The sequence below is a fragment of the Myxocyprinus asiaticus genome, chromosome 9 (genome assembly GCF_019703515.2).
Source record: "Myxocyprinus asiaticus isolate MX2 ecotype Aquarium Trade chromosome 9, UBuf_Myxa_2, whole genome shotgun sequence".
Classification (NCBI taxonomy): Eukaryota; Metazoa; Chordata; class Actinopteri; order Cypriniformes; family Catostomidae; genus Myxocyprinus; species Myxocyprinus asiaticus.
In genome coordinates this window covers 28,747,461-28,774,698 of record NC_059352.1, presented here as the reverse complement: position 1 = coordinate 28,774,698, position 27,238 = coordinate 28,747,461, and the positions used below count along the sequence as shown (strand labels likewise).

The 27,238-nt window shown below is 37.2% G+C and overlaps 2 protein-coding genes across 2 annotated transcripts; both read right to left on the bottom strand.

Annotated features, from left to right (window-relative positions):
- Positions 1 to 4,986: 4,986 nt before the first annotated feature.
- agxta (alanine--glyoxylate and serine--pyruvate aminotransferase a) lies at positions 4,987 to 11,300 on the bottom strand. Its single transcript, XM_051705991.1, has 11 exons — positions 10,293 to 11,300; positions 9,723 to 9,915; positions 7,327 to 7,391; positions 6,835 to 6,935; positions 6,569 to 6,639; positions 6,405 to 6,489; positions 6,193 to 6,291; positions 5,976 to 6,045; positions 5,720 to 5,815; positions 5,487 to 5,615; positions 4,987 to 5,359 (listed from the first exon to the last, which is right to left on the bottom strand). Exons 1-11 carry the CDS (start codon positions 10,449 to 10,451, stop codon positions 5,252 to 5,254), a joined length of 1,176 nt encoding a protein of 391 aa, XP_051561951.1. The 5' UTR covers positions 10,452 to 11,300; the 3' UTR covers positions 4,987 to 5,251.
- Positions 11,301 to 11,437: 137 nt separating this feature from the next.
- On the bottom strand, positions 11,438 to 26,412 carry zgc:103559 (Allantoinase, mitochondrial). Its single transcript, XM_051705988.1, has 11 exons — positions 26,191 to 26,412; positions 25,515 to 25,666; positions 17,592 to 17,706; positions 17,342 to 17,488; positions 14,929 to 14,974; positions 14,731 to 14,824; positions 14,425 to 14,611; positions 14,124 to 14,262; positions 12,502 to 12,674; positions 12,312 to 12,344; positions 11,438 to 12,176 (listed from the first exon to the last, which is right to left on the bottom strand). The coding sequence occupies exons 1-11, from the start codon at positions 26,335 to 26,337 to the stop codon at positions 12,030 to 12,032; spliced, it is 1,380 nt and encodes a 459-aa protein (XP_051561948.1). The 5' UTR covers positions 26,338 to 26,412; the 3' UTR covers positions 11,438 to 12,029.
- Between the last annotated feature and the right edge of the window lie 826 nt (positions 26,413 to 27,238).

Here is a 27,238-nt window from a genome sequence, read left to right as displayed (position 1 = left end):
ACTTCACAGGATGTGTAAAAAATCTTGGTCTTGCAGATATCTGGTGACTTTTGAACCCATCTGGTAGGGACTATACATTTTTTTTAATCAGTTCATAAGATTTATTCTAGAATAGATTATTTTTTTTATATCTAAATCCCTCATTTCATCTGTTGTTGACTGCTCAATTGGAAATATCTTGGTCTCAGATCACACCCTGGTGAGTTTAGAGATGTTGCCACATACAGAGAAAAAGAAATCATATAGTTGGCGCTTTAATGTATCCCTTTTGCAAAATACTGATTTCCAACAAATCTTAAAGACTAAAATCAATGTTTACATGGAGACCAACTAGTCCTCAGTATCCTCTGTGGGCGTGACTTGGGAAGCACTTAAGGCGGTTCTTAGGGGTAGGGTCATGCAGTAGCCTCATTCATCAAAAAATCCAAAGGACAAGAACTCGTGGAGTTGGAAGAGAATATTAAAAATGCCGAGGCAGAGCTGAAGCATCAAATGTCGTCTGATGGCCTCAGAGAATTGATCTGATTGAAATACAGATATAATACTATTTTGTCACGGAAAGTGGAGTTTTGGTTGTTCAGGGCAAGACAGTCATACTTTGAGTCGGGGGACAAAGCAAGGAAGCTTCTGGCAAGATATATAAAACAGAGAGAGTCTTTTTCGACCATTCCCTCAGTGAAATCTGCTGGTGGTGAAATATTTACCTCAACCATTGATGAAAATAATGCTTTTAAAGAATTCTATCTTGATCTTTATAGTTCCATGTCTTCGTCTACTGATGAAGATATTAGAAAATTTGTGGAACCATTAGAACTCCCTAAATTGACGACTGAGCAAAAAAATTCTCTTGATTCTGAAATAAACTTGGAGGAGCTCGATGAGGTAATTAAGGCCTTGCCTTCAGGGGCCAGATGGTTTTGCCGCTGAATTTTTTAGATTTTATGCTGCAGAACTAGCTCCACTTTTATCAGAAGTTTATACGGAATCATTAAAGAATGGAATGCTTCCGTCAACCATGACGCAAGCCCGGATCAGTCTGATTCTTAAAAAGGACAAAGATCCAAGCGAGTGTAAGAGTTACCGTCCAATTTCCCTGATCCAGCTAGATGTAGAAATATTGTCAAATATTTTGGCTAATCGATTAAGTAAAGTTATGACATCTCTTATACATATAGATCAGGTGGGGTTTATTAGGGGCCGCAGCTCTTCTGACAACATTAGGCGTTTCATCAATATCATGTGGTCAGTGGCGAATGATCGGACTCCGGTTGCTGCCATCTCACTTGACGCCGAAAAGGCGTTTGATATGGTAGAATGGGATTATCTTTTTAAGATTTTGGAAATATACGGGTTTGGGAGTACATTTATTGGTTGGATTAAGTTAATTTATAGACACCCTGTAGTGGCGGTACAGTCAAATGGATTAATTTCAGATTATTTTACTTTGAATAGGGGCACTCGGCAGGGTTGCCCTCTTTCCCCATTATTGTTCTGTCTTGCCCTGGAACCATTAGCAGCTGCGATAAGAAAGGAGGAGGATTTTCCAGGAGTGGTGGCGGGAGGTGTGGCGCATAAGCTTTTGCTTTACGAAGATTATATTTTATTATTCGTCTCTGAAACCACTAGATCTATGCCTTGCCTAAGTTTTCAGCATACAAAGTCAATTGGTCTAAATCCGAAGCTTTGGCTTTGACAGCGTACTGCCCAGTAACGGCTTTCCAGCCGGGTGCTTTCCAGTGGCCCAAACAGGGCATTAAGTATTTGGGCATTTTATTCCCAGCAAAATTGTGTGATTTAGTTAGAGTTAATTTTGACCCCTTAATAAAACGGTTTTCGAGCGATGTGGACAGGTGGGCTTCATTGCATTTATCTATGATCGGGAAAGTTAATGTTATTAAATTGAATTGTATTCCAAAATTCAATTACTTGCTGCAGTCTCTCCCTATAGATGTCCCCCTCTCTTTTTTCAAGCAATTTGATAGCATAGCGAAGTCCTTCATTTGGAATGGTAAGCGTCCCAAATTACATTTCAATAAGTTACATAGGCCGATTGACAAAGGTGGGCCTGACCTACCCAAGATTTTATTTTATTATTATGCATTTGTTCTCAGACATTTGGCTCATTGGTCGCTTCCACCTGAGAGAGCCCCTCCCTGGTTCTGTATAGAACAGGAAGTTCTTGCCCCTATTTCACCATTGCAAAGCCTTTCTATCAAATTAATTGGAGAAGTTAAGTTACATCCCGTTATCTCACATTTGAACTCAGAATGGACAAAAGTGTCCAGAGTGTTTAATTCAGACATTTATTTAAATTTTGCCTCGAGCATATGGCTGAACCCCAAATTATGTATCAACAATTCCCCTTTTTGCTGGTCAGAATGGATTGGGAGTGGGGTTACTACACTCGGTGACCTATGTGAGAGTGGAGTGTTGAGACCCTTGGTTCAACTTTTTGGGATTCCCAGATCTCATTTCTATAAGTATTTACAGTTGCGCCACCTGCTTTGTACTGTTTTTGGGAGTGGTTTACACCCCCCTAAAGCGGCAGATGCTCTGGGATTGGGGGGGGGGTATTAGTGGGTAGTTAGGGTTAAATATTGATTCTGTGTATATATATGTTTTGCTGTTTCTTTCTAATAGATGAACCAATAAAAATGTTAATCACAAAAAAAATAAAAAAATACAAAAAATAAATAAATAATGAGACACCCTTTACACGCTATGTGAAAGTCTGAACATTGGCTGTTGCAGACCACTCGACAAAAGCGGGGGAAAGATTCTGACCAAGCAGATAAGTGAAGAAGTTAATGTTTTGCTGTTGTTATCATTGAAATACATTATTTTATTTTATGGAAACAGAGAAAATAAGGGTCTTAAATTAACAGGTAACCACTTTATTCTGTTTGCTAAATTTTATATTCATAAGCAAAAATAAAATAAATAAATAAAACAAATACAAATAAAATGCCCACTTAAAGGGATAGTTCACCCCAAAATGAAAATTCTCTTAATAATTTACTCACCCCCATGCCATCCCAGATGTGTATGACTTTCTTCTGCTGAACACAAACAAATATTTTTAGAAGAATATCTAAGCTCTGTATGTCCACTCAATGCAATTGAATGGTGTCTAAAACTTTTAAGCTCCAAAAAGCACATAAAGGCAGCAGAAAAAGTAATCCATATGACTTCAGTGTTTTAATCCATGTCTTCTGAAGCAATTCAGTCAGTTTTGGGTGAGAACAGACCAAATGATAAATTTTACATAATTCATCTTGTTAAACACACAAATGCACTTCCTGACAGAACATGTGGTGCCCTTGCATAATTGTGCCTCAAGGTGGCACTCTAATATTAATTGGGATGTTCTTAGATGCTTTGATTTTCAAAGTACTTTATTGGTATGGTTGTTGTACATTACAAAAACTGTTTACACAACACACTGTTATATGTTCATCGGTACTACTTGTCATCTGTTCGTTACGCAATCTGTCACACTGCTGGTGCGCACTATTGCTGCCCCTGTAAGTGCACATGGGAAGCTCATATACCTTAGTCGCATTCAAGTCAGAAACAAACTACAGAAGATGCCAAACTAAAAAAGTACACAATGAACTGTTTTGCTAGTGGATAAGCATAAGCGAATACACCTGCATCACTTTTACATGACCTATATGATTTAATAATGCAAAATCCCCTTTTGGAGTTGGTGCAGCCCCCTTTTGGAGTAACCCCTCCCCCTTCTGGAGTAACCCCTCCCTCTTCTGGAGATTCTGCCTCCATTTGGAAATCTCTGGCCTGCAGCTATACCTACATGGATGGTTCAGTTAGGGCTTGTTGCAGTTCCATATTTGACCACAGATTTCCATTGGGAAAAATGAGGGGCGCTGTGAAGTTATGATGGGCAGCAGATTTTCCAAGTAGATGCAGGCCGGAGATCTCCAAAGGGGGGGAGGAATCTCTAAAAAAGGGCGTGGTTACTCAAAAGGGGGTTGTGCCAACTCCAAAGGGGGGGCGCCACTTCCACACATGGTTAATCCCAAAGTATGCTTCGATGCAAATTTTGTCATCAGCAGAGTGCTCGAACACTGAACGAACGCAGCCCAATTATTCTGCATGCGCCTGATATTATTTGCACTACTTAGTGGGTCCACAAGTTTAGCCGTTGAAGTCATGAAGAAGCACTAGAAGATGTAACTGCCTCTAAACAACAGGAGACGAAGGTGGTAACAACAACAGTGGATGTGCACGTCAAGAGGTCAGGAGGCTGAAGAATATAAAGACATATTTATGCATCTAAACTCCTGAGGAGAAATTGTCCAGTATCTCATAGCAGTCGTAGCACGCATGTGCCAACCGCCCATGTGCCAACTTTGACAGGCTCGCATTCGACTCTGCGTGGAGTCGACGCTGAGCATAAAGTATACTTTGGTCTTTAGGATTAAAGAAAGGGTTAGATTAGGGGCTCCCTATATTTTTGGTATATATTTGTTGGTTTGAATCTCCTGCCCTGTTTTGGAGCTCTGACTGCAGCTATATCCTTCTCATATTTTCTGCCCCATATGCTACCACAGAGTGTAACGGAGATTTCGGCTACATTTACATACATGTTGTCAGCATTTTTAACACATTTATGGGTTATCAAATAAATCTTTTGGCAGTTTATAGTATGGATCTCTGTTTTCAAATGGATAAATATGTTAGTAGGACACTGCTCCATCTGCCCATATAGAGGAGCCGTGGCTGATTAAAACACTTATTTAAATCCATTTCCTGCAAAATGGGAGAAGTAAATAAACCACAACAATGGGTCCATCCTCACCGTTAGTCAGAAATGTTAAATTTATCATGCACAGGACCTGCATGGTGACTTCTGCTCACCTTTGTCCTATGGGTGAAATGTATTCTTAAGCATGTGACTGTAATAAGACGAAATGCACTTTCTTAACCCTATTTTAAGTTGTCCGAAAAAAACAAAAACAAAGACAAAGTCTCATATTTTATTTAAATATAAGTAATACTTAGTAATTAAGATCTCGCTATACATATGTAAGGTGGTTACGTTTTGGAAACAAACACATTTGTCAGATTAAGGGTGTTATGGCTCAGTCACATTTACTAAAATTTTATGTTGTACCTATAACTCAATACACCAAGATTAAAATATCAAAGCGATAAAATATCACAGCTGTATTACTTCAAAGACTAACTTTATATGGGGTTGAAAAGATTGACAATGATGGTCATGCTGTCAAACTCTGCTCTTGTGGCAGTGTTGAAGAGCATCAGCCAAGGCCTCTAACACCTTGTCCACATTAGCATTGCTGCTGTTACATCCCATCAATCCCACACGCAAAACCTGTAAAACAACACGAGAAGTCTCTTTAACAGAGCCATGACAATGCACAGGCAGTGGGTTATTGTTCTGTAGTTTGATCAGTCAATTGTAAAAAATAAATGGTTAATTGAAGCCAATAGCTCCTCACCATGCCAGCAGAGGGCCCCAGGCCCCCAGAGATTTCAATGTTATAGGTTTTCATAATGTACCCAGTAATTTCTCGCCAGTCATATCCTGGGGGAGCTACTATTGTGGTGACTGTTGGCAGTCGTGCTTTCTACAAGACATAATAAGTTTTCAGGTAATATTTGTTACATTCACTTGATTGATATATTTTCCTTGTAAAATGTGTAGAGATGTTTGTTGCTCTCTTCTGTTCACCTTGTCCTGCACAAACAGTTTTAGGCCCATCTCCTCTAGGCCCTTATGGAAGTACTCTGCGACCTCTCTATGTCGTTTCCATGAGTTTTCAAGACCCTTTAAAAAAAAAAAAACGATATTGGCTTTTCTCTAAGTAACTGTGTCATGTCTTTGATTTGCTCATTTGCTCTTCAAGTGAGCACAGCAATGTGGAAATGGCAGAAAACAATGTGAATTTGAAAAATAATGTGTAATACAGAATACTTTATATGCTCACACTTTCTGTGAGGATGGACAGGCTCTCCCGTAGACCATAAAAAGCAGACACAGGCCCAGTGTGATGATAACTGCAGAAAAAGCATCATATTCTTTTATTATTTAGCAATGGAAAATTGATTTCTTTGATTGTTCTTCTCTAACAAGGACAAAATATTAATGAATGCAGCCTATATGTATTATGTCCGTGCTTGGTAAACGTGATAAATGATCCTTACACGCGTACAGGTTTGTCATCGCAACCCCAATAGTTTGCCAGCCAACTCATATCCAGAAAGTAAGAGATTGGCTTTGTCTTCCTGTTAAATATTTTCTGACTGCAAAAAAAAAAAAAAAAAAAAAAAAAAGAAAGCTGTTTAGAAATGTGAACTTTTCAAACAACAAAGTAAAAAATCTGCCATTATTGATGCTTGTAGCTGTTCTGTCTCACCATGCCTTCTCACTGAAGGAGATTGGTGCAGTTCCCGGAGGGGCATTCAAGACCTTCTGAGAGCCAGTATACATAATGTCAATACCTACAGACACAAAATGTATGTTTAAATCATGGATCCACAGACAATGATGGTGATCCAAGAACTTGTAAAAAGGCAATACCTTGTTTATCCATGAAGATGGGAGCACCTCCCAATGCTGCCACAGAGTCGACCAGAAACAAGCAGTTGTACCTGAAAAACACATCAGAATTACTAAAAAAGTTCAAATAAAATAAAGTTAATAAGTACATTTGTGTGCCAACAACAGCTCAAACACAAGGAGGGAAAATATGGACAAGTTAAGAGAAAGAATATAAAAGAAGATGAGGTAGTTCAAAGGAAGAAAATCTGCCTTTCTAATCTGACACATCTGTTGATATTTCTTACTTGTGGCAAAGTTCACCTATGCCATCAATGGGGTGGACCACTCCTGTAGACGATTCCCCATGTGTGAGGAAGAACACCACTGGTCTATATTTGTCTAATCCCTAAAAAACAGCAGACATTTTTTTTTTTTTTCAATTATACTCAGTAAATGCGTATTGCAACTTATACAACAGTTAGTTCCAGTCCTCCAATTTGATTGGACAAGCGGTGCTCTAAGAGTGCTGATATTTTATGTAATAGCACATGGGAAATACACTGTTTTTATCACTCTGCTTGTCTGTGTTTATGGCATTCCAGACAAGCTCTCAGTCTGTGTATTGCTCAGCGACATGCAGTGATTGCTACTTCTTTGGCTTCTTTTGAAATTATTTTCAGTGGTGGAACTATTTCATAGAATTGTTGTATAAAAGTAAATAAATGCTGTTGTAATGAACACAAGCACCCTTGTTCGTGTGATATTGCTGAAGTATAATTTAAATGTGAAAACATTACCTGCTCAATTTCCTCATTTGTGAAGTACCCACCAGCAGAGGTAACAACTGTGTTCACTTTGGCACCTGTTGAAAGCAGGATGAGTATATGAGTTGATCATGTTCTGAACCACCTCTGAAAAACCCATAGATTTATGCTGTATACTTAAATGGATAGTTCACCCAAAAATGAAAATGATCCCATCATTTACTCACTTTCATTCCATCCCAGATATGTATGACTTCTTTTTCTGAAGAGCACAAACAAAGATTTTTTAAAAGAATATCTCAGCTCTGTGGGTCCATACAAGTCAGATGAATGGTGACCAGACCTTTCAATCTACTAAAATCACATAAAGGCAGCATAAAAGTAATCCATATGATGCCAGTGGTTTAATCTATGTCTTCATAAACTATATAATAGGTGTGGGTGAGAAACAGCTCAACAGTTAAGCCCTTCTTTTACTATGAATCTCCACTTTCACATTCTGAAGTGAAAGTGGAGATTTATAGTAAACAAAGAAAAAAAATATTGATCTGTTTCTCACCCAAAGTGATTGCATCGCTTCAGAATACATACAGGTGCATCTCAATAAATTAGAATGTCGTGGAAAAGTTCATTTATTTCAGTAATTCAACTCAAATTGTGAAACTCGTGTATTAAATAAATTCAATGCACACAGACTGAAGTAGTTTAAGTCTTTGGTTCTTTTAATTGTGATGATTTTGGCTCACATTTAACAAAAACCCGCCAATTCACTATCTCAAAAAATTAGAATATGGTGATATGCCAATCAGCTAATCAACTCAAAACACCTACAAAGGTTTCCTGAGCCTTCAAAATGGTCTCTCAGTTTGGTTCACTAGGCTACACAATCATGGGGAAGACTGCTGATCTGACAGTTGTCCAGAAGACAATCATTGACACCCTTCACAAGGAGGGTAAGCCACAAACATTCATTGCCAAAGAAGCTGGCTGTTCACAGAGTGCTGTATCCAAGCATGTTAACAGAAAGTTGAGTAGAAGGAAAAAGTGTGGAAGAAAAAGATGCACAACCAACCGAGAGAACCACAGCCTTATGAGGATTGTCAAGCAAAATCGATTCAAGAATTTGGGTGAACTTCACAAGGAATGGACTGAGGCTGCGGTCAAGGCATCAAGAGCCACCACACACAGACGTGTCAAGGAATTTGGCTACAGTTGTCGTATTCCTCTTGTTAAGCCACTCCTGAACCACAGACAACGTCAGAGGCGTCTTACCTGGGCTAAGGAGAAGAAGAACTGGACTGTTGCCCAGTGGTCCAAAGTCCTCTTTTCAGATGAGAGCAAGTTTTGTATTTCATTTGGAAACCAAGGTCCTAGAGTCTGGAGGAAGGGTGGAGAAGCTCATAGCCCAAGTTGCTTGAAGTCCAGTGTTAAGTTTCCACAGTCTGTGATGATTTGGGGTGCAATGTCATCTGCTGGTGTTGGTCCATTGTGTTTTTTGAAAACCAAAGTCACTGCGCCCATTTACCAAGAAATTTTGGAGCACTTCATGCTTCCTTCTGCTGACCAGCTTTTTAAAGATGCTGATTTCATTTTCCAGCAGGATTTGGCACCTGCCCACACTGCCAAAAGCACCAAAAGTTGGTTAAATGACCATGGTGTTGGTGTGCTTGACTGGCCAGCAAACTCACCAGACCTGAACCCCATAGAGAATCTATGGGGTATTGTCAAGAGGAAAATGAGAAACAAGAGACCAAAAAATGCAGATGAGCTGAAGGCCACTGTCAAAGAAACCTGGGCTTCCATACCACCTCAGCAGTGCCACAAACTGATCACCTCCATGCCACGCCGAATTGAGGCAGTAATTAAAGCAAAAAGGAGCCCCTACCAAGTATTGAGTACATAATGAACATACTTTCCAGAAGGCCAACAATTCACTAAAAATGTTTATTTTTTTTTGTTGTTGTTTTTTTATTGGTCTTATGATGTATTCTAATTTTTTGAGATAGTGAATTGGTGGGTTTTTGTTAAATGTGAGCCAAAATCATCACAATTAAAAGAACCAAAGACTTAAACTACTTCAGTCTGTGTGCACTGAATTTATTTAATACACGAGTTTCACAATTTGAGTTGAAATACTGAAATAAATGAACTTTTCCACAACATTCTAATTTATTGAGATGCACCTGTATATTAAACCACTGGATTACTTTTATGCTGCTTTTATGATTTTTTGGAGCTTGAAAGGTCTGGTTACCATTCACTTGCATTGTATGGACCTACAGAACTGAACTATATTTCTAAAAATCTTTGTTTGTGTTCTGCAGATGAAAGAAAGTCATACACATCTGGTATAGCATGAAAGTGAGTAAATGATGAGAATTTTCTTTTTTGGGTGAACTATCCATTTAAACTGACTGCAGAATCAGTACCTATCCTCTCAGCTATCTCAGCAGCCCTCTCCCCCCATATGCCATTGACTGCTATGAGCACACTTTCTCCGGGCTCCAGTGAGTTAAAGATGGCACACTCCATTGCAGCATGACCCGGTCCACTCACAGCCAGAGTCATTCTGTTCCGAGTCTGAAATGCATACTGAATGCCACTCTTAATGTGATTCATAATCTGAAATGAACACAAACAAACTTTAATGCATCTGATCAAATGAAAGAGCGGCAAGAATTTGGCACATATTAAAGAGTTGGCTGATTTCTAGAAAAGGACAATTGATTTACTTACATTTATAAAAGATTTTTTTAAACATGGTAGTCTCTGTTGTTGTTTTCTTTACCACTTTTTGACTTATTTCTACAAGATCTGACATTACTAAGGCAATTCAGTCCCACACTGTATTGTATTTATTCATCTGAGCCAGTGCAGTACTACACTGTAAAGCACCACCTCATTATATAACAAGAAAGACCAGTCATTATGATGTTTAGAAGTAGTTTTAGACATTTCAGAAGTCATTAAAATATACACTTAACCAAAGCATATATTACCTCAATGGTTTCTGCATGCAAGTGACCCAGCATGGGTTGGGCTCCAGCTGCCGAGATCCGTGCAGGTACATTGGACGGTCCTGGTCCAAGCATAAGACGCTGGGGGACGGTGAAAGGCTGTAACAGACATGCCGGTGGAGGAACAGATAGAGAGGACATAATGCTGCCGGCACACAGAGAGGCTGAGGCAATGGTTAACTCCTGTAAACTGTGTGTAAACCTTTCACCTGTTGGTCAATCATCTAACTTTGAGTTCTGATACAAGCTTGTGGCTGAACAGTGACTGTAACTGTTTAATAAAACAGTCATTCATTTTCCTTTATATTCTGTTTAACTGAAAAAAGAACCATTTTGTTGAGATCCTAAAACCATAAATTGTGTTTTAGGTCAGAATATTTAAATCTGCATACACAAATTAACAAATAAAAGTAAACCTTAGTAAAATAGCTATGTGGACTGCAGTAAATAAATACGTTTTTGTCAGCCCTCTTAAAATATTTTTGGACATTTAGTTTGTGTAAGAATTTTACAACTACTCTTCCATCAAAAAAAGAGCAAATGAACAGATTTCTGTTTAATAACACAAAAATATTTACTCCATAAAAAAAAAAATAAATAAATAAAAAAAAGAGGCTTTATTAATACAATTTTACATGTATGGCTAAACTACTGCTGAGAATGTAAATGTAAAAATTCAGTCATTGCTCCCCTGTTGGGTTAAACATTATTTACTTATCTTTGCAGTGATGTAATCAAATCTTATTTACATTTCCTGATAGCATCTACAATTTACACGTCATGAACAACATTGTACAGCATGTTAACACTATTAAAGGTAATGTCCAAATACAATATTCATATTTGAATGTACATAAAATACTGATCTGATAACCTTGATGTTCTGTTTTGTTTCTAGGGTATCACAAGGCCAATTGATTATAAAATAATTTAAGCTTGATAACATGCTAAAAATGTTACATTACTTCTGTTTGGTGTCTCCCATGTATAAACATCAATACAAGCTAAGATTTTATAATGGCCGCAAACAGAAACAATATTACTATCCAGGACAACAGTCACTTTTCATTTCTACACTGGTGTTGGGAACACCAAACAAAAAACACAATCTCAACAGAGAACAAGTGTTAAGCATTATTTAAAGTTTATTTGTTTTATTCAATACTATTTTTTTTTTAATCATTAACAATGACATTTTTGTAAAATTAATAGATGATTTTGGTCTTACAGTAATACTTAATTAAAAGCACAATAGTTTTGAGAAAATGTCCAGGACAAATTGTTTGCAGATGCCACTGCGTTTGATATTTTGTTTCTAATTCAATGAAACTCATACATTCTATGTGTTACTTAAGTGTCTGAATACTTTTAGGGGCTGATGATAAACACTTGTATTTGATCATTCATGTTTTCATATCAATGTCAAGCATCAGTGATATTTTTATTGTAATGTACTGCAAGTAATGATTTCAATAGATTATTCAAGTTATTAATTTTTTTAAATCATTAACAATTTTGTTTTATTATTATGTTTTATTAATATACATCAGTCATTAGATAATTTTTTTAAAGACAGTAATAGGCTACTTTATTAAAAGCACAATAATTAAAATAAATGGCTAATTAAATATAATATAATACGTATATATAGTAGCATCAGCACTGTAGCACATCACAGTGAGTATATGGAAAGATGCAAGAGTAATGTGCTGTATATATTCACAGAGAGTTCTGTGTCTTGTGCTGAATGAGCAGATGCTTCCCCAGGGGCTGAGAACTAAAAGAGCCATGACTGTAAACCAGCCTACCTCGGACTATAGTGCCCTTCACCTCCCCTTGCAGAGCAAGGCCAAGGTATGGCGTCAACTGAAAAGAGAGTGGAATTTTTTTCCTCATATATACAAAGAATATATATATATATATATGTTTACATGTATATGTGTCAATATATGAAGAGTCATCTTCAGCTTTATGTTTTTTTTTTTATGTAATTGTACTTACTTTGTTTTTGTGATGAACATTGTCCCCTGTCACCTAGGAAATTAAATTACACATATTTACTTGCACACATGGCAAGCTTTTTATGTATTTATAGAAGAATACAGAATTATAGCAACAAACAGTTAGTCATTTATAGCACAGCTGAAGGCCTTGACAGAATGAATAGGTGGAGTGAATCTCTCCTTCTCACCGTAAACTCTTTTTCTGGATCCCAAATGACTAAGTCTGCATCGTGACCTGGAATGAGACTCCCTTTTTGGTTGTCAAGGTGACAGAGTTGAGCAGGCTCTTTACACAAGAGTCTTACTGCGTCGGAAAGTGAAAAACCTCTTTTAGAAGCTGAGGTCCAGAACAGAGATAAACCTGTTGGTAAAACAGTAATATAAATCAAAATTGTAGCTTGTACGATTAAGTTTTTGCTTAATCGTAACATACAGTGGCTCCAAATGTATTTGGACATTTAAGCCACACTTAAAAATACATGAATGTTTTTGTGACATATAACACCATATCTAACCAAGTAGCATTTATCGTAAATAAATGGGGTAGAGAACAAACTCTTTCCAAGAAAAAACATTTCACAAAAAGAAGTTTGTAAGACTTTACATTTTGAAAATGTAAATATAAATTATATGGACACTCTCTGGTTGTAAAACTTTGTGGAACATGTCCATAGATGATGAACTACACACATGGTTACTATGCTTTGCTACACCTGTGTGAACTTAATTTCACCTATCCACAAATAATTACCTTTGGACCAGTTAGTTTAAGATATATTCGCAAAAATGGCGGCGAAAACTGGTTAGTTTTGAGAAAATGTCCTGGACAAATTGTTTGCAGATGCCACTGTGAAAAACATCTTGTTGTTTCAACTAGAAATGAAGTGTTCATGCTGCCTTAAAATTTTAAGTTGTGTCAACTTCAGAGGGAAGGTTGTTTAAACAGAGCGTAAAGTTCACTTAAATCAATATAACTTGTTAAATGTTAAACCTTAATGTCTTTTAAAGTAAACCTTACTTTCTTAGTTCAAACAACTTAATTCTAATTCAATTTAAATTGAATATAGAAATACAATTACTTATAATATATTATTATAACCACTGAGGTAGTTAGGGCTATCCCACTGACAGAGGTAAATAAAATCATGTGATGGCAAATGGTTAGTTGATTATCAGAGACCATCATCTGACTCTGATCATTCTAACATATTCAGACATAAGCTTGCAAAGAAGACACACATAGGCCTCAACTCTTTACATGAAAATCACAATGATGGTGATAATCATCATAATCATCGAGTAAAAAGATGAGTTTTGAATTATTGCTACATGTCAAACAACTGGAAGTGACAACAAACATAAGAACCAACAGCATAAATAAAAGCAGCAAACAGTAAAAAATTTAAAAGACAGTAACACTGCAATTTGCATAATTTATGCATGCCAAAATTACTGAGTGCACCTTTAAGTGTTTGAATACTTTTTGGGGCTGATGATAAACACTCTTGTATTTGGCATTTATGTTGTCATATCAATGTAAAGCATCAGCGATACTTTAATTGTAATGTACTGTAAGTAATGATTTCATAAAATAATTCATAATTTAGCACTTTTTAAAGTTAGAATTAGAACTAGAGACTCTGACCCCTAAACGATTCCTAATTCTTTCTGTAGAGTCAATCATTATTCTGATTGGTAAACAGTTAGTGGACCACTGTTTACCTCCCACAGGACTTTGGCCATCAAAAGGCACACATAAATAATAGGTGTGTGAGTGTATAAATGTATTGGTTCACCAGTGACAACCTACCAAATTGCAGAGAAGAGATCCCTCCCCACGCCTGCATGAAATCCCCATTGTCCAAACACTTGAGGTCAGGCGTGCAGGGTGAGTGATCTGACACAACCATGTCAATGTCCCCAGCTTTAAGTGCAGACCACAAGAGCTCCTGACAAAGAAATATAAAAAAGATTCTTTAACAGATGGGTAGATAGAACATGCAGAGTTTGGTCTTAAGAGAAAAACTCTTTAAACCCATAACTTGCCTTGTCTGTATTCATTTATTAATGTTGTTTAAAAACCTTTCTTGGGGTTTAATTTTTTCCTATACCTGGTTGGCTGTGTCTCGGATAGGAGGGCAGCATTTAAACTGAGTGGCCCATGCTGGGATGTTCTCGGAGGACAGGTTGAGGTAGTGATGTGTGGTCTCCACAGTCAGAGGAGCTCCAGCCTGTCTGGCAGCCCTGATAAGCTCGAGAGGCTGGGCTGATGACAGGTGCACAATGTGGCAACGCACTCTGATGGATAATTAGAACAGAGTTACAGTCAACATTTTACCTCTCATCTCCTATTGGGCCATTAATCAAAAGTTGAAGACTTGATAGCTTTCAAATGTTATGGTCTCATCATAACATACTGATACTGTAGGCAGAGTTGAGTGACAGTGCGGATGGCCTCAAATTCCATGATGTCAGGTCTGGACCTCAGGAAGGTGGAGTATTCACATGGATCTGAGGAAAGAAAAAACAATAACTTCCATTTAGAAGATTCATAAATGTTCACAGTCTCAAAGTAGGATTTTATTTAATCGACTTTTAAAAGGTAAGAATCATACCTCCCTCGTCAGCAACTGGATGCTGGACTTCTCGCTCGGCATGAAACTATACCAGATAGGAGCATATAGTAGTAACACATTCACAACTCCGGCAACATCATTAATTTAACTTCCATGAGTGATTGACACCAGGGTCAAAAATGCCACAAAAATAAAAATAAAAAAATAAATTAAAAAAATTACAAAAATGCCCCAGAAATTCAAAATATGGGGGCAAAAATGCTCTTTTAATGAATTCTTCTGTTTTTTATTTGTAAAATTTGATTTAGTTCATTTTCTATTAAAGTCCTAGTTATACATACTATGGCATATACTGTAAGTCAACAGATAAGACACAGTTTGTTTTAAATGGATGGAAAAAAATATGTCCTCATAAAGGTAATTAAATGCCCCTTAAAATCAAATCCAGGGGCAAATACTGACACTGACTGACACACACTATTATTAATTTAGATCATTCCAAATTCTCTGTGTTTATAACTGATATTTTATGCGGTATAAAATAGTTCACCCAATAGATCATCCAATAATTAAAATTATGTTGTCATTTACTTGTGTCGCCATTCCTCACACAAACCTTTGTATGATTGCAGAAGACTTTTGAATATACAGTAATGCACAGTGGCAATTTCTCAGGGCCAGCAAAGCCTAACATGCCAAATAAATAAATATTTTTCATCCTGTCATTCTCAGTCACCTTTTTGCCTATGTATTTTTCACTCTTAATTAATCTACAAACAAATAGAGAAAAACGAAAAGTTTAACCAGTCAGAATTTATTCCTTGATGCTTACAAGTGAAGCCTGAAAACTGTTTCACAAATCACATGCCTGAAGCAGCGCGTGAGTCTGAGCTCCACCCCTCAGGCCTTCAGAATTTCTACAAAATCCCTCAACAGTGCAAATGAATGGGCAACTAAAGTCAGATTGTCAGATTCATCAGACAATCAGATTGATTTATTTGTTCTTGGTGGGTGTGATCTTTAGGATATGTCCCAGTCAAGGCCTTCTGGCTGGCCTTGAGTGACGCAATCATGCTTTAAGTGATGTAGGTAATTCAAGAGCGAAAAGCGCGAGATCTTTCTGACCAGTTGGCTGTCACCACCACATCACCACTGAGAAAGAGATCCTTATGGATTTAAAAACACGAGATGGTCTGCATGATTTTAGTTGGATTTTACAACTTCCTACTAGGAAAAGTGCAATTGAATGCATCTTGAAGTCAGAATTACAACTTGTAGGCTCATGCAGAAATTCTTAACTCTGATTTCACCGAGATGCAGGGGCATGATGTCACACAAACATGTCGACACACAGGGAGATATACAAAGTAAGTGATAAACATTCACTTTATTAAGTAATATCGATAAATGAGTTTGCTTCCACATTACATGATATTAAAGCTTGTTTAAAAAACGCCTGCAGAAACAGGTGTATAAAACATTATAATCTCTTATGATAATCATACACCTGAAGTTCAAATGCTAGCGCTGCAGCACTGTTTATCAGTTGGGTTGATAGGAGACATCTCTAATGAGAGTCAAACCCCTGCCAAGCTAACGGGAGCATTGCAGTTTTGTTTCCTTAAACATCATCTTCCGAATATCGGGGAATGGAATGCATTTATGGTCAGAGATATCAAGTAGGAATATCCCTCATCCAACTTGAATGGACGCAGCATAACCGTGTACCCTGACGAAACAAAATGTATTGCAAGCAACATTTAAATCGCAAATATTATTAGATAGATTTTTCCAGGTATTATAGAACTTGGTAAATTCATATGAAAATTTATGATTTTTGAATGTCTGTTCAGGAGACATTCATTTCACAAACAGTCATTCTGCAGTTACAATTAGGCTTGCTTGAGCATTAAGTGTCATTTCAAGTTCTGGCTTTCATGCGTGGACATGTTTTTAAAATGTCAATTGGTATGACTAGTTAGCTGCAACATAATGTATGATGCCCAAAGGCATAGGGTGTCTTATTCATTGTGAAACTGTGTTTTCTAAATGGCATGAATCACACTGAAGGCCTGGACTTAAAATGCACGGCCCGCCACTGGTAACGCATGATTAGGATGGGGTGCTTTTGTGTCCTTTTTTGTGTCCAGTGTGTTAATTGTAATTGCTTGAAAATGAGCGTCCAGAACATTCTTCTACAAAAAAATAAAGTCATACGGGTTTGAAATGACATGAGGTTGATTAAATGATTTTGTTGTTTATGTATGAACATAGATTTATTTTTACCACCTGTTCTCAGTGTCTGTTGTGCAATAAGTTGCATCATATAGCCATTAGTACATAAAGTTTTGAGGTTGTAGTAGTAGGAAGCATGGCAGAAATGTTACATGAAATCAGAAATCAGAAATGGAAATGGAAATGATTGCGCCAAAGAGAAAATGAGGTGGCTCACCAGCAGAACGCTGTCTGTGCCCTGGAGCTCTTTCATAGCTGCATGCAGATCACTGTCACTCACATGAGGAAACTCATCCACTCCACTGTGAATCAGAAAGCACTTAAACCCGGCCACACCTGCCTGGGCCATCGGCCTCAGCTCCAGCTGACATGGAGAAACAGAGAGAGATGGACAATATTGGTAATTTATAGAAATCAGAAGGTTAGAATATCAGACTAAAACTAGAGCTGGTACAGTATGTTAGTACTTGGTTGCCAGGGATGACCCCTCCCCAGAATGCGGTGTCTACAAAACACTGTCCAGTAGCAGCATGCAGCTTCTCTTGAAAGTTTCCAAGAGTGGTAGTTGGTGGGATGCTGTTTCTATAAAAAGGAATGTGTTGACATGATACAAATGAGATTTTAGCTACAGTATAATATTTCAAGACATTGAACTGAAGTTTTAATTTCAGTTGCAAGCAACTTAGTTTGTATGGGTATAGTTACTGGCAGGGTTGGGAGGGTTACTTCTGAAATGTATTCCACTACAGATTACAGAATACATGCTGTAAAATGTAATTTGTAACATATTCCGTTAGATTACTCAAGGTTAGTAACGTATTCTAAATACTCTGGATTACTTCTTCAGCACTGGTAGATTTTTTTCACTTGTTTTGACTATAAAAACTCTGCCAGTACAGTAAAACAAAATACACATGTTAAAAATACATTCTCTGAAAAACCTAAATATCTTATGCAGTGTTGTTTCTAAAACAAGATAAATCAAATTGATCTTGTTTTAATATTTTTAGATATTTTTACAGGAAAACAATACAAAAATTATTATCAAAAATAAGATTTTTGCCCTAATATCAAAGGTCTTACTTGAAAAAAGAAATTATGATCCAACGTGAATTTTCTTGATAAAAAAATAGGTAACGTGCATGTAAAATGGCTAGAAATAGCATTTTAGCTTAGCATAAAGCTGAATGTTTACACAAGGTTTATTTCTATTTCTTCTGCTCCAAACTTCAAACTTAGTTCTCTGTCTGCTAGTGTGAATGTAACACATCATAAGAAAGTGTTTCACTGCTGTTCAAATGCTCTTTGGATTGCATCATTTATATGTATAAATGTTTTCCATCTGAAAGGACTAAATATTAAATGAAACAAATGACAATAAAATGCAAATTTCTTCAGTAATCAAAATACTTTTTTAATGCAACTGTATTCTAATTACCAATTATTTAAATTGTAACTGTAGTGGAATACAGTTACAGTTGTGCTCAAATGTTTGCATACCCTTGGAGAATTGGTAATATATGTACCATTTTTAAAGAAAACATGAGTAAGCAGACAAAACACATTACTTTTATTACTAATGGGATTCATATTCAACTGTAGGTTATAACAGAATGGCACAATCATAAAACAAAACATGGCAACAAAGAAAAAAATGAAATTACCCCGTCCAAAAGTCTGCATACCCTTAGTTCTTAATACTGTGTATTGCCCCCTTTAGCATCAATGACAGCGTGCAGTCTTTTGTAATAGTTGTCTATGAGGCCCCAAATTCTTGCAGGTGGTATAGATGCCCATTCGTCTTGGCAAAATGCCTCCAGGTCATGCAAAGTCTTTGGTCGTCTTGCATGAACCGCACGTATGAGATCTCCCCAGAGTGGCTCGATGATATTAAGATCAGGAGACTGTGATGGTCACTCCAGAACCTTCACCTTTTTCTGCTGTAACCATTGGAGGGTCAACTTGGCCTTGTGCTTAGGGTCATTGCCATGCTGGAAAGTCCAAGAGCGTCCCATGCGCAGCTTTCGTGCAGAAGAATGCAAACTGTCTGCCAGTATTTTCTGATAACATGCTGCATTCATCTTGCCATCAATTTTCACAAGATTCCCATGCCTTTAAAACTCACACACCCCCAAAACATCAGTGAGCCACCACCATGCTTCACAGTGGGGATGGTATTCTTTGCACTATAGGCCTTGTTGACCCCTCTCTAAACATAGTGCTTATGGTTGTGACCATAAAGCTCTATTTTGGTCTCGTCACTCCAAATTACAGTGTGCCAGAAGCTGTGAGACGTGTCAAGGTGTTTTCGGGCATATTGTAACCGGGCTTTTTTTTTGTCATTGCCGCAGTAAAGGCTTCTTTCTGGCAACTCGACCATGCAGCTCATTTTTGTTCGAGTATCGTCGTATTGTGCTCCTTGAAACAACCACACCGTCTTTTTCCAGAGCAGCCTGTATTTCTCCTGAGGTTACCTGTGGATTTTTCTTTGTATCCCGAACAATTCTTCTGGCAGTTGTGGCTGAAATCTTTCTTGGTCTACCTGACCTTGGCTTGGTATCAAGAGATCCCCAAATTTTCCACTTCTTAATAAGTGACTGAACAGTACTGACTGGCATTTTCAAGGCTTTGGATATCTTTTTATATCCTTTTCCATCTTTATAAAGTTCCATTACCTTGTTACGCAGGTCTTTTGACAGTTCTTTTCTGCTCCCCATGGCTCAGTATCTAGCCTGCTCAGTGCATCCATGTGAGAGCAAACAAACTCATTCACTATTTATACACAGAAAATAATTGCAATTTAAAATGCCACAGGTGTTTAGCCACTTGAGTACAACCTTTAATTGCCATTTAAACCTGTGTGTGTCACCTTGTGTGTCTGTAACAAGGCCAAACATTCAAGGGTATGTAAACTTTTGATCAGGGCCATTTGGGTGATTTCTGTTATCATTATGATTTAAAAAGGAGCCAAACAACTATGTGATGATAAATGGCTTCATATGATCACTATCCTTAAATAAAGACAATTTTTTTTTTTTTGCATGATCAGTCATATTTTCAAAATCAATGCCAAAATTTCACAATTTCTACCAGGGAATGCAAACATTTGAGCACAGCTGTACTTAAATTTTGTATTTTAAATACTTAATCCTGTTACATGTATTCATTACTCCCCGACCCTGGTCAATGGAAGGCCTGTATTTTGTAATATGTTTAAGTGCATAAAGGTCAGTGTTGGGTGTAATCCAATTACAAAGTAATTATTTACTGTAATCTAATTACCTTTTAGTAAAAAAAGTAGTGTAATGCATTACATTTAAAATTCTTGTAATCAGATTACAGTTACTGACTTTCAGTGAATTTACTTTTAAGTTAATTATAGGGTTATGCTTATTTCTAATATATTATTTATGTAGAATACATTAATTATGGCCCCATAACGAGTCATTGTGAAGGAGAAATGTGAGGTATGACTTGTGTATAACAATGAACAAGAAAGAAATATTGACATTATTTTGAACGGTGTTTTAGAAAGTAACTTAAAAGTGGAGTAATTATTAATGTGATTAATTTCTCAATGAAGTAATTAGTAAAGTAATCTGATTACAATTTTAGATAAATAATTATTAATTTATATAACTATTTTTAAGTAACTTACCCAACACTGATAAAGGTGTATAGGCCCTACTGTATGTATACTCCCAGTGGCATGTAAACTTACTATTGAACTTGCACTTACTGTACCAAAAAAGAAAATAAAAAAGTCTTTCTCTGTCTCTTTCTTCAGCGCCTGCGCCCAGAGGTGGGCAGTAATGCGTTACATTTACTCCGTTACATTTACTTGAGTAACTTTTAGATTTATTTTTTTACTTTTAGAGTAGGTTTAAAAGTGGGTACTTTTTACTCTCACTCAAGTAAATTTCTAATGACATTTTTTTACTTTACTTCTTTACAATAGGTGGTGTTGCTTTCGTTACATTACTGGGTTTTATTTTAATTAATGTGTAATTTATTGAGAGATTATTGAATAGGACTTTTATGAGAGCGGAAGTTCACACAGCTGCGCGCGCTGAGCCGCTGTCACAGACTGTCACTCAAGTCATCAGTGCTGCAGCATCATGCTCTTCAAACAAAGTGAAACACTTTCTTCGCTCCTCACAGTGAAAAAAAAGAATAGTTTCATCATGCAATGCCTTCATTTAACACCAAGACAAGCTGATATTTCAAGATTAAAATCACAGCTCCAACTTAAGGCAACACGCTGAGGTAAGTTTTGGCTCTAATCCTAAAAAAAGCCATGCTTTTCTGTGTAATGAGATGGTCATTTTCAGGGTGATAATGTAACTGGGTCTTATGACATCAGTTTTTAAGTGTACATTTTTAAATCAGTGCAGCAATATATCAGTGCGCTTTGTCCCGCGTCCCACTTGTCATGAGCAGTATTTACGCATTTAAGGCAAATACTAACTTAAATGCGTTACATTTAGTTACTGGAAACTATCACAGCTACTTCAGGCGGATTAACTGTATAAATCCATGTAAACATCCAAGTTAAGTGTAAATCACTGCCATTTGTGTGATCGACAACTGGAGCACGAACAGACATCATTTCTGTGCATGCACAATGAGGGCGCGTGAGTGAAATGTGCGGGCGCGAGGCAGTCGTATGGTGAAGAGAGTGTCCACAATGGTTCACTCATTCACTATTTCCTATGTAGTGAATGGCAGTTAGTGCACTATATCTCAGCAGTAAGTGAACGAAATTAGTGAATTCAGACGCTGACGTATACACGGAGCGTCGAAGCTCTGGGGCTGTCGCAGAAACAACGTCACATATGAAATTTTGAAAATACTTGGGCCTTACTTGTTATTCTTATTAAATAATATATTAATACAATAAATCTTCATTCTGTTTGTAAATTTTAATATATACTGTGTGTTAATATGAAGAGTAAACACATTTGATCAAATAAAGAGTACATTTTAAAATGTATCTGTATGTTTTGTCTCTCTATATGTTATGTTATTTTAATCAAGTAATGGTTTGTCAAAAATTAATTTACTACATTCAGCATGAAATAAAACATTGCAGGAGTGAAGGAAGCAGTAAACTCCCAGCTCGTATGTCTTCCCTGTGGTGGATTGTGGGAAATTAACCATTGTCGAGTGTACATCAAATGTACACTTGAAATTAGAGTGCTTTGTGGGTAAGAATGAGTGAACAAAAGTAGGGAACGAGTGGCTCACTCAGAATTCAGACACTCCTACAAAATGGCAGACACCCGAAATAGTGCACTATATACAGGTGCATCTCAATAAATTAGAATGTCGTGGAAGAGTTCATTTATTTCAGTAATTCAACTCAAATTGTGAAACTCGTGTATTAAATAAATTCAGTGCACACAGACTGAAGTAGTTTAAGTCTTTGGTTCTTTTAATTGTGATGATTTTGGCTCACATTTAACAAAAACCCACCAATTCACTATCTCAAAAAATTAGAATATGGTGACATGCCAATCAGCTAATCAACTCAAAACACCTGCAAAGGTTTCCTGAGCCTTCAAAATGGTCTCTCAGTTTGGTTCACTAGGCTACACAATCATGGGGAAGACTGCTGATCTGACAGTTGTCCAGAAGACAATCATTGACACCCTTCACAAGGAGGGTAAGCCACAAACATTCATTGCCAAAGAAGCTGGCTGTTCACAGAGTGCTGTATCCAAGCATGTTAACAGAAAGTTGAGTGGAAGGAAAAAGTGTGGAAGAAAAAGATGCACAACCAACCGAGAGAACCGCAGCCTTATGAGGATTGTCAAGCAAAATCGATTCAAGAATTTGGGTGAACTTCACAAGGAATGGACTGAGGCTGGGGTCAAGGCATCAAGACACAGACATGTCAAGGAATTTGGCTACAGTTGTCGTATTCCTCTTGTTAAGCCACTCCTGAACCACAGACAACGTCAGAGGCGTCTTACCTGGGCTAAGGAGAAGAAGAACTGGACTGTTGCCCAGTGGTCCAAAGTCCTCTTTTCAGATGAGAGCAAGTTTTGTATTTCATTTGGAAACCAAGGTCCTAGAGTCTGGAGGAAGGGTGGAGAAGCTCATAGCCCAAGTTGCTTGAAGTCCAGTGTTAAGTTTCCACAGTTTGTGATGATTTGGGGTGCAATGTCATCTGCTGGTGTTGGTCCATTCTGTTTTTTGAAAACCAAAGTCACTGCACCCGTTTACCAAGAAAGTTTGGAGCACTTCATGCTTCCTTCTGCTGACCAGCTTTTTAAAGATGCTGATTTCATTTTCCAGCAGGATTTGGCACCTGCCCACACTGCCAAAAGCACCAAAAGTTGGTTAAATGACCATGGTGTTGGTGTGCTTGACTGGCCAGCAAACTCGCCAGACCTGAACCCCATAGAGAATCTATGGGGTATTGTCAAGAGGAAAATGAGAAACAAGAGACCAAAAAATGCAGATGAGCTGAAAGCCACTGTCAAAGAAACCTGGGCTTCCATACCACCTCAGCAGTGCCACAAACTGATCACCTCCATGCCACGCCAAATTGAGGCAGTAATTAAAGCAAAAGGAGCCCCTACCAAGTATTGAGTACATATACAGTAAATGAACATACTTTCCAGAAGGCCAACAATTCACTAAAAATGTTTTTTTTTATTGGTCTTATGATGTATTCTAATTTGTTGAGATAGTGAATTGGTGGGTTTTTGTTAAATGTGAGCCAAAATCATCACAATTAAAAGAACCAGAGACTTAAACTACTTCAGTCTGTGTGCATTGAATTTATTTAATACACGAGTTTCACAATTTGAGTTGAATTACTGAAATAAATGAACTTTTCCACGACATTCTAATTTATTGAGATGCACCTGTAGTGGATAGGGGGTGGTTTCAGACACAGCGAGTGTTCCACGACCGTATTCACTAGGCTGCATATATGCATTTAGTGAGTGGCGGTACTGCTGTACAGAACTAATGATCTACATACTTACAACACTGAAAACTGTAACTACACTGAAATAAGAATCCGCACAGGACTTTAAAAGCTATGAAATAGCGAATGGAGGCATTAATAAAGCATGATCTTGCTTTGGTTTATATTTCATCATTATATATAATGTCCTTGTGGGACATTTTCATGTTTTCACTGTAATAATTACTAGAAATGTTTCCAAACCTCTCTTCTTATTGACAAATTCATCCAGATCTGACAAGAGCCCTTAAAGGGATAGTTCACCCAAAAATTACAATTCTCATTATTTACTCACCCTCATGCCACCCCAGATGTGTATGACTTTCTTTCATCTGCTGAACTCAAATGAAGAATTTTTAGAAGAATTTCTCAGCTCTGTAAGTCCATACAATGCAAGTGAATGGGTGCCAACATTTTAAAGCTAAACAAAATCACATAAGTCAACATAAAAGTAATCCATAAGACTCCAGTGATTAAATCAATATCTTCAGAAGCGATGTGATAGGTGTGGATGAGAAACAGAGAATCTGATCACTTTCACATTCACATTTTGGTGATTCACATTCTTCTCTGCATATCGCCCCCTGCTGTCTAGCAAAAAATGACAAATATTGATCTTTTTCTCACCCACACCTATCATATTACTTCTGAAGACATGGATTTAACCACTGGAGTCTTATGGATTACTTTTATGCTGCCTTTATGTGCTTTTTGGAGCATCAAAATTTTGGTCTATAGAGCTAAAATATTCTTTTAAAAATCTTAACTTGTGTTCTGTAGAAGAAAGGAAGTCATACACATCTGGGAACACATTAACTGAAAGTGACTCAGGCAAACATTCAGTCTAATATCTCCTTATTGTGTTGCATGCAAGAAAGAAAGTCATACGGGTTTAGAAAAACATGATGGTGAATAATGACAGAATTTCCATTAATAATAATAATAATTCTGTAGTACATGTTCAATGTGAATTATGTAATGGAATATAGGGGAGTAAACGTCTATTATGTCATTTGTGAAAGTAATGAGTTACTCACTACTTGAGTACTCTTTAAATTGAATACTTTCTAACTCTTACTCACATAATTATTTATGTTAGTACTTTTACTTCTACTTGAGTAATTATTTTTTTGAAGTAATTGTACTTTTACTTGAGTACAGTTTTTGGGTACTCAACCAACCTCTGCCTGTGCCTATACTACTCCAGCCACTTTGAAAACTTGGCAGTACAACACTGCAGATGTTGTTGAATGTATGACAAATTGCTTGCTATGTTCCTCATTTGTAAGTTGCTTTGGATAAAAGCGTCTGCAAAAGGACTAAATGTAAATATAACAAAAGTGTGAATGTATATGGAGACTCACAGCGGCATGTCTACAATGGCATGTGTGCATATACTGTACATACTCACAAGGGCATGTCTACAATAGTAGTCACCCCTCCAGCAGCAGCTGCTTGTGTGGCGGTCCAGTAACCCTCCCAATTTGTACGTCCTGGTTCATTCACATGAACATGACAGTCCACTATACCTGGCATTACCAGACTGTTACCCACATCCAATACCTGCAATAAAGATGTTTTCCAGCGAGTGCAAGAATGATAAGCACCAATACAGAGTTTTACTTGGTAGAAAAATCAGTGTTGACTTAGAAGCTTAAAATTAGACTGTTGTTTTAGGGATCTACAATGAATGCTCCAGAACAAAGCATATTCCATTGTCCAGCCAAAAAGCAACACTTCACCTTTATCTCTAAAAATGTCAGTCTTTTCTGAACAAGATAATATTCACAAAATGTTTGATTACAACAATTTTAGACAGTCCAGTTGATAGTGGTTTTCTAATTCATGGTAGAATATTTGTTAACTTTGATTTAATGTATTTAAAATAATAAATGTTATATATACATATGTAAAAAATATACAAAATTTTCACAATTAGGCATTTCAGTTATCAGTACTTGAAGAACAATGTTGAGTTGATTATGACTGAATTCTACCACACATCCTTCAGACTCAAGTGAGAACTGCAGTGCATTTAGTCTCCAGCAGGAGGGGTATGTCTACGTCCTGCTCTCAAAGTATCTTACCTCTCCAGCTGTGTGCACTGAAGCTCCAGGATCAGGCAGAATGCTATGAATCTTTTCTTCTTTTATAAAGATGACTGCAGGTCGAATTTCCTCTCCACACAAAACCCTCTGGCTCCGCACAGCACTGACTATAGATCCTGGCTCCATTTCTGCACCTAGCCTGCAAATCTTATGTAGTCTTTATGAGCCTCTGTCTTTCCTTGTTCTGGCGACCACAGCAAGTTACACTTGAGGGTCAATGTACCTCCACTCATTGCTCTTTATGTAAGAGTTTCAGCAGGGAAAAAAAAGGTTGTTGACCTGTTTTTGTCTTGCTTCCTTTAACTGTAATAAAATAAATTAGCATCCTAAAAAATTTTTTTTTAAAAATGCCCTCATGGGTGATGGCAGTTACACCATAAAAGGTGCTGTAAGTGATTTTTTTCTTGAACAGGCTCTGTAAACAACAAAGAAAAAAGTTTCCGTGGGCCGCGGTCTCTTTCACTTTCTACCTGTCAATCATTTTGCATATTCTCATAATATTGTAGTTGCAGCAATTTACTGAGGCTCAAAGGGATAGTTCACACAAAATATCTCATACTCAACCTCATGCTATCCCAGATATGTATGACTTTCTTTCTTCTGCTGAACACAAACAAAGAATTTTAGAAGAATATCTCAGCTCTGTAGGTCCATACAATGCAAGTGAATGGTGATCAGGCCGTTGAAGCTCCAAAAAAGGAGATAAAGTCAGCATAAAAGTAATCCATACAACTCCAGTGGTTTAACAATGTCTTCTGATGCAATCCATTTAGTTTTGGGTGAGAACCAATCAAAATATATCTCCTTTTTCACTGTACATCTTGATGAAAAATTCTAAGGAACTCACTGCGCCTTTCAAAAAGTCCAAAAAACCATTCACAGGTGCGTAGGCCACAAAAATCCAAGTCGATAATCCATATGCAAAAAGAAGCCTGCACATTATCACTTCATGTGAGGTAAGTATAGGTTTACTGAAGGTGAGCAGTGTGCAAACATTTAGGTCACACGTGACCTTTCTCAAGCACTG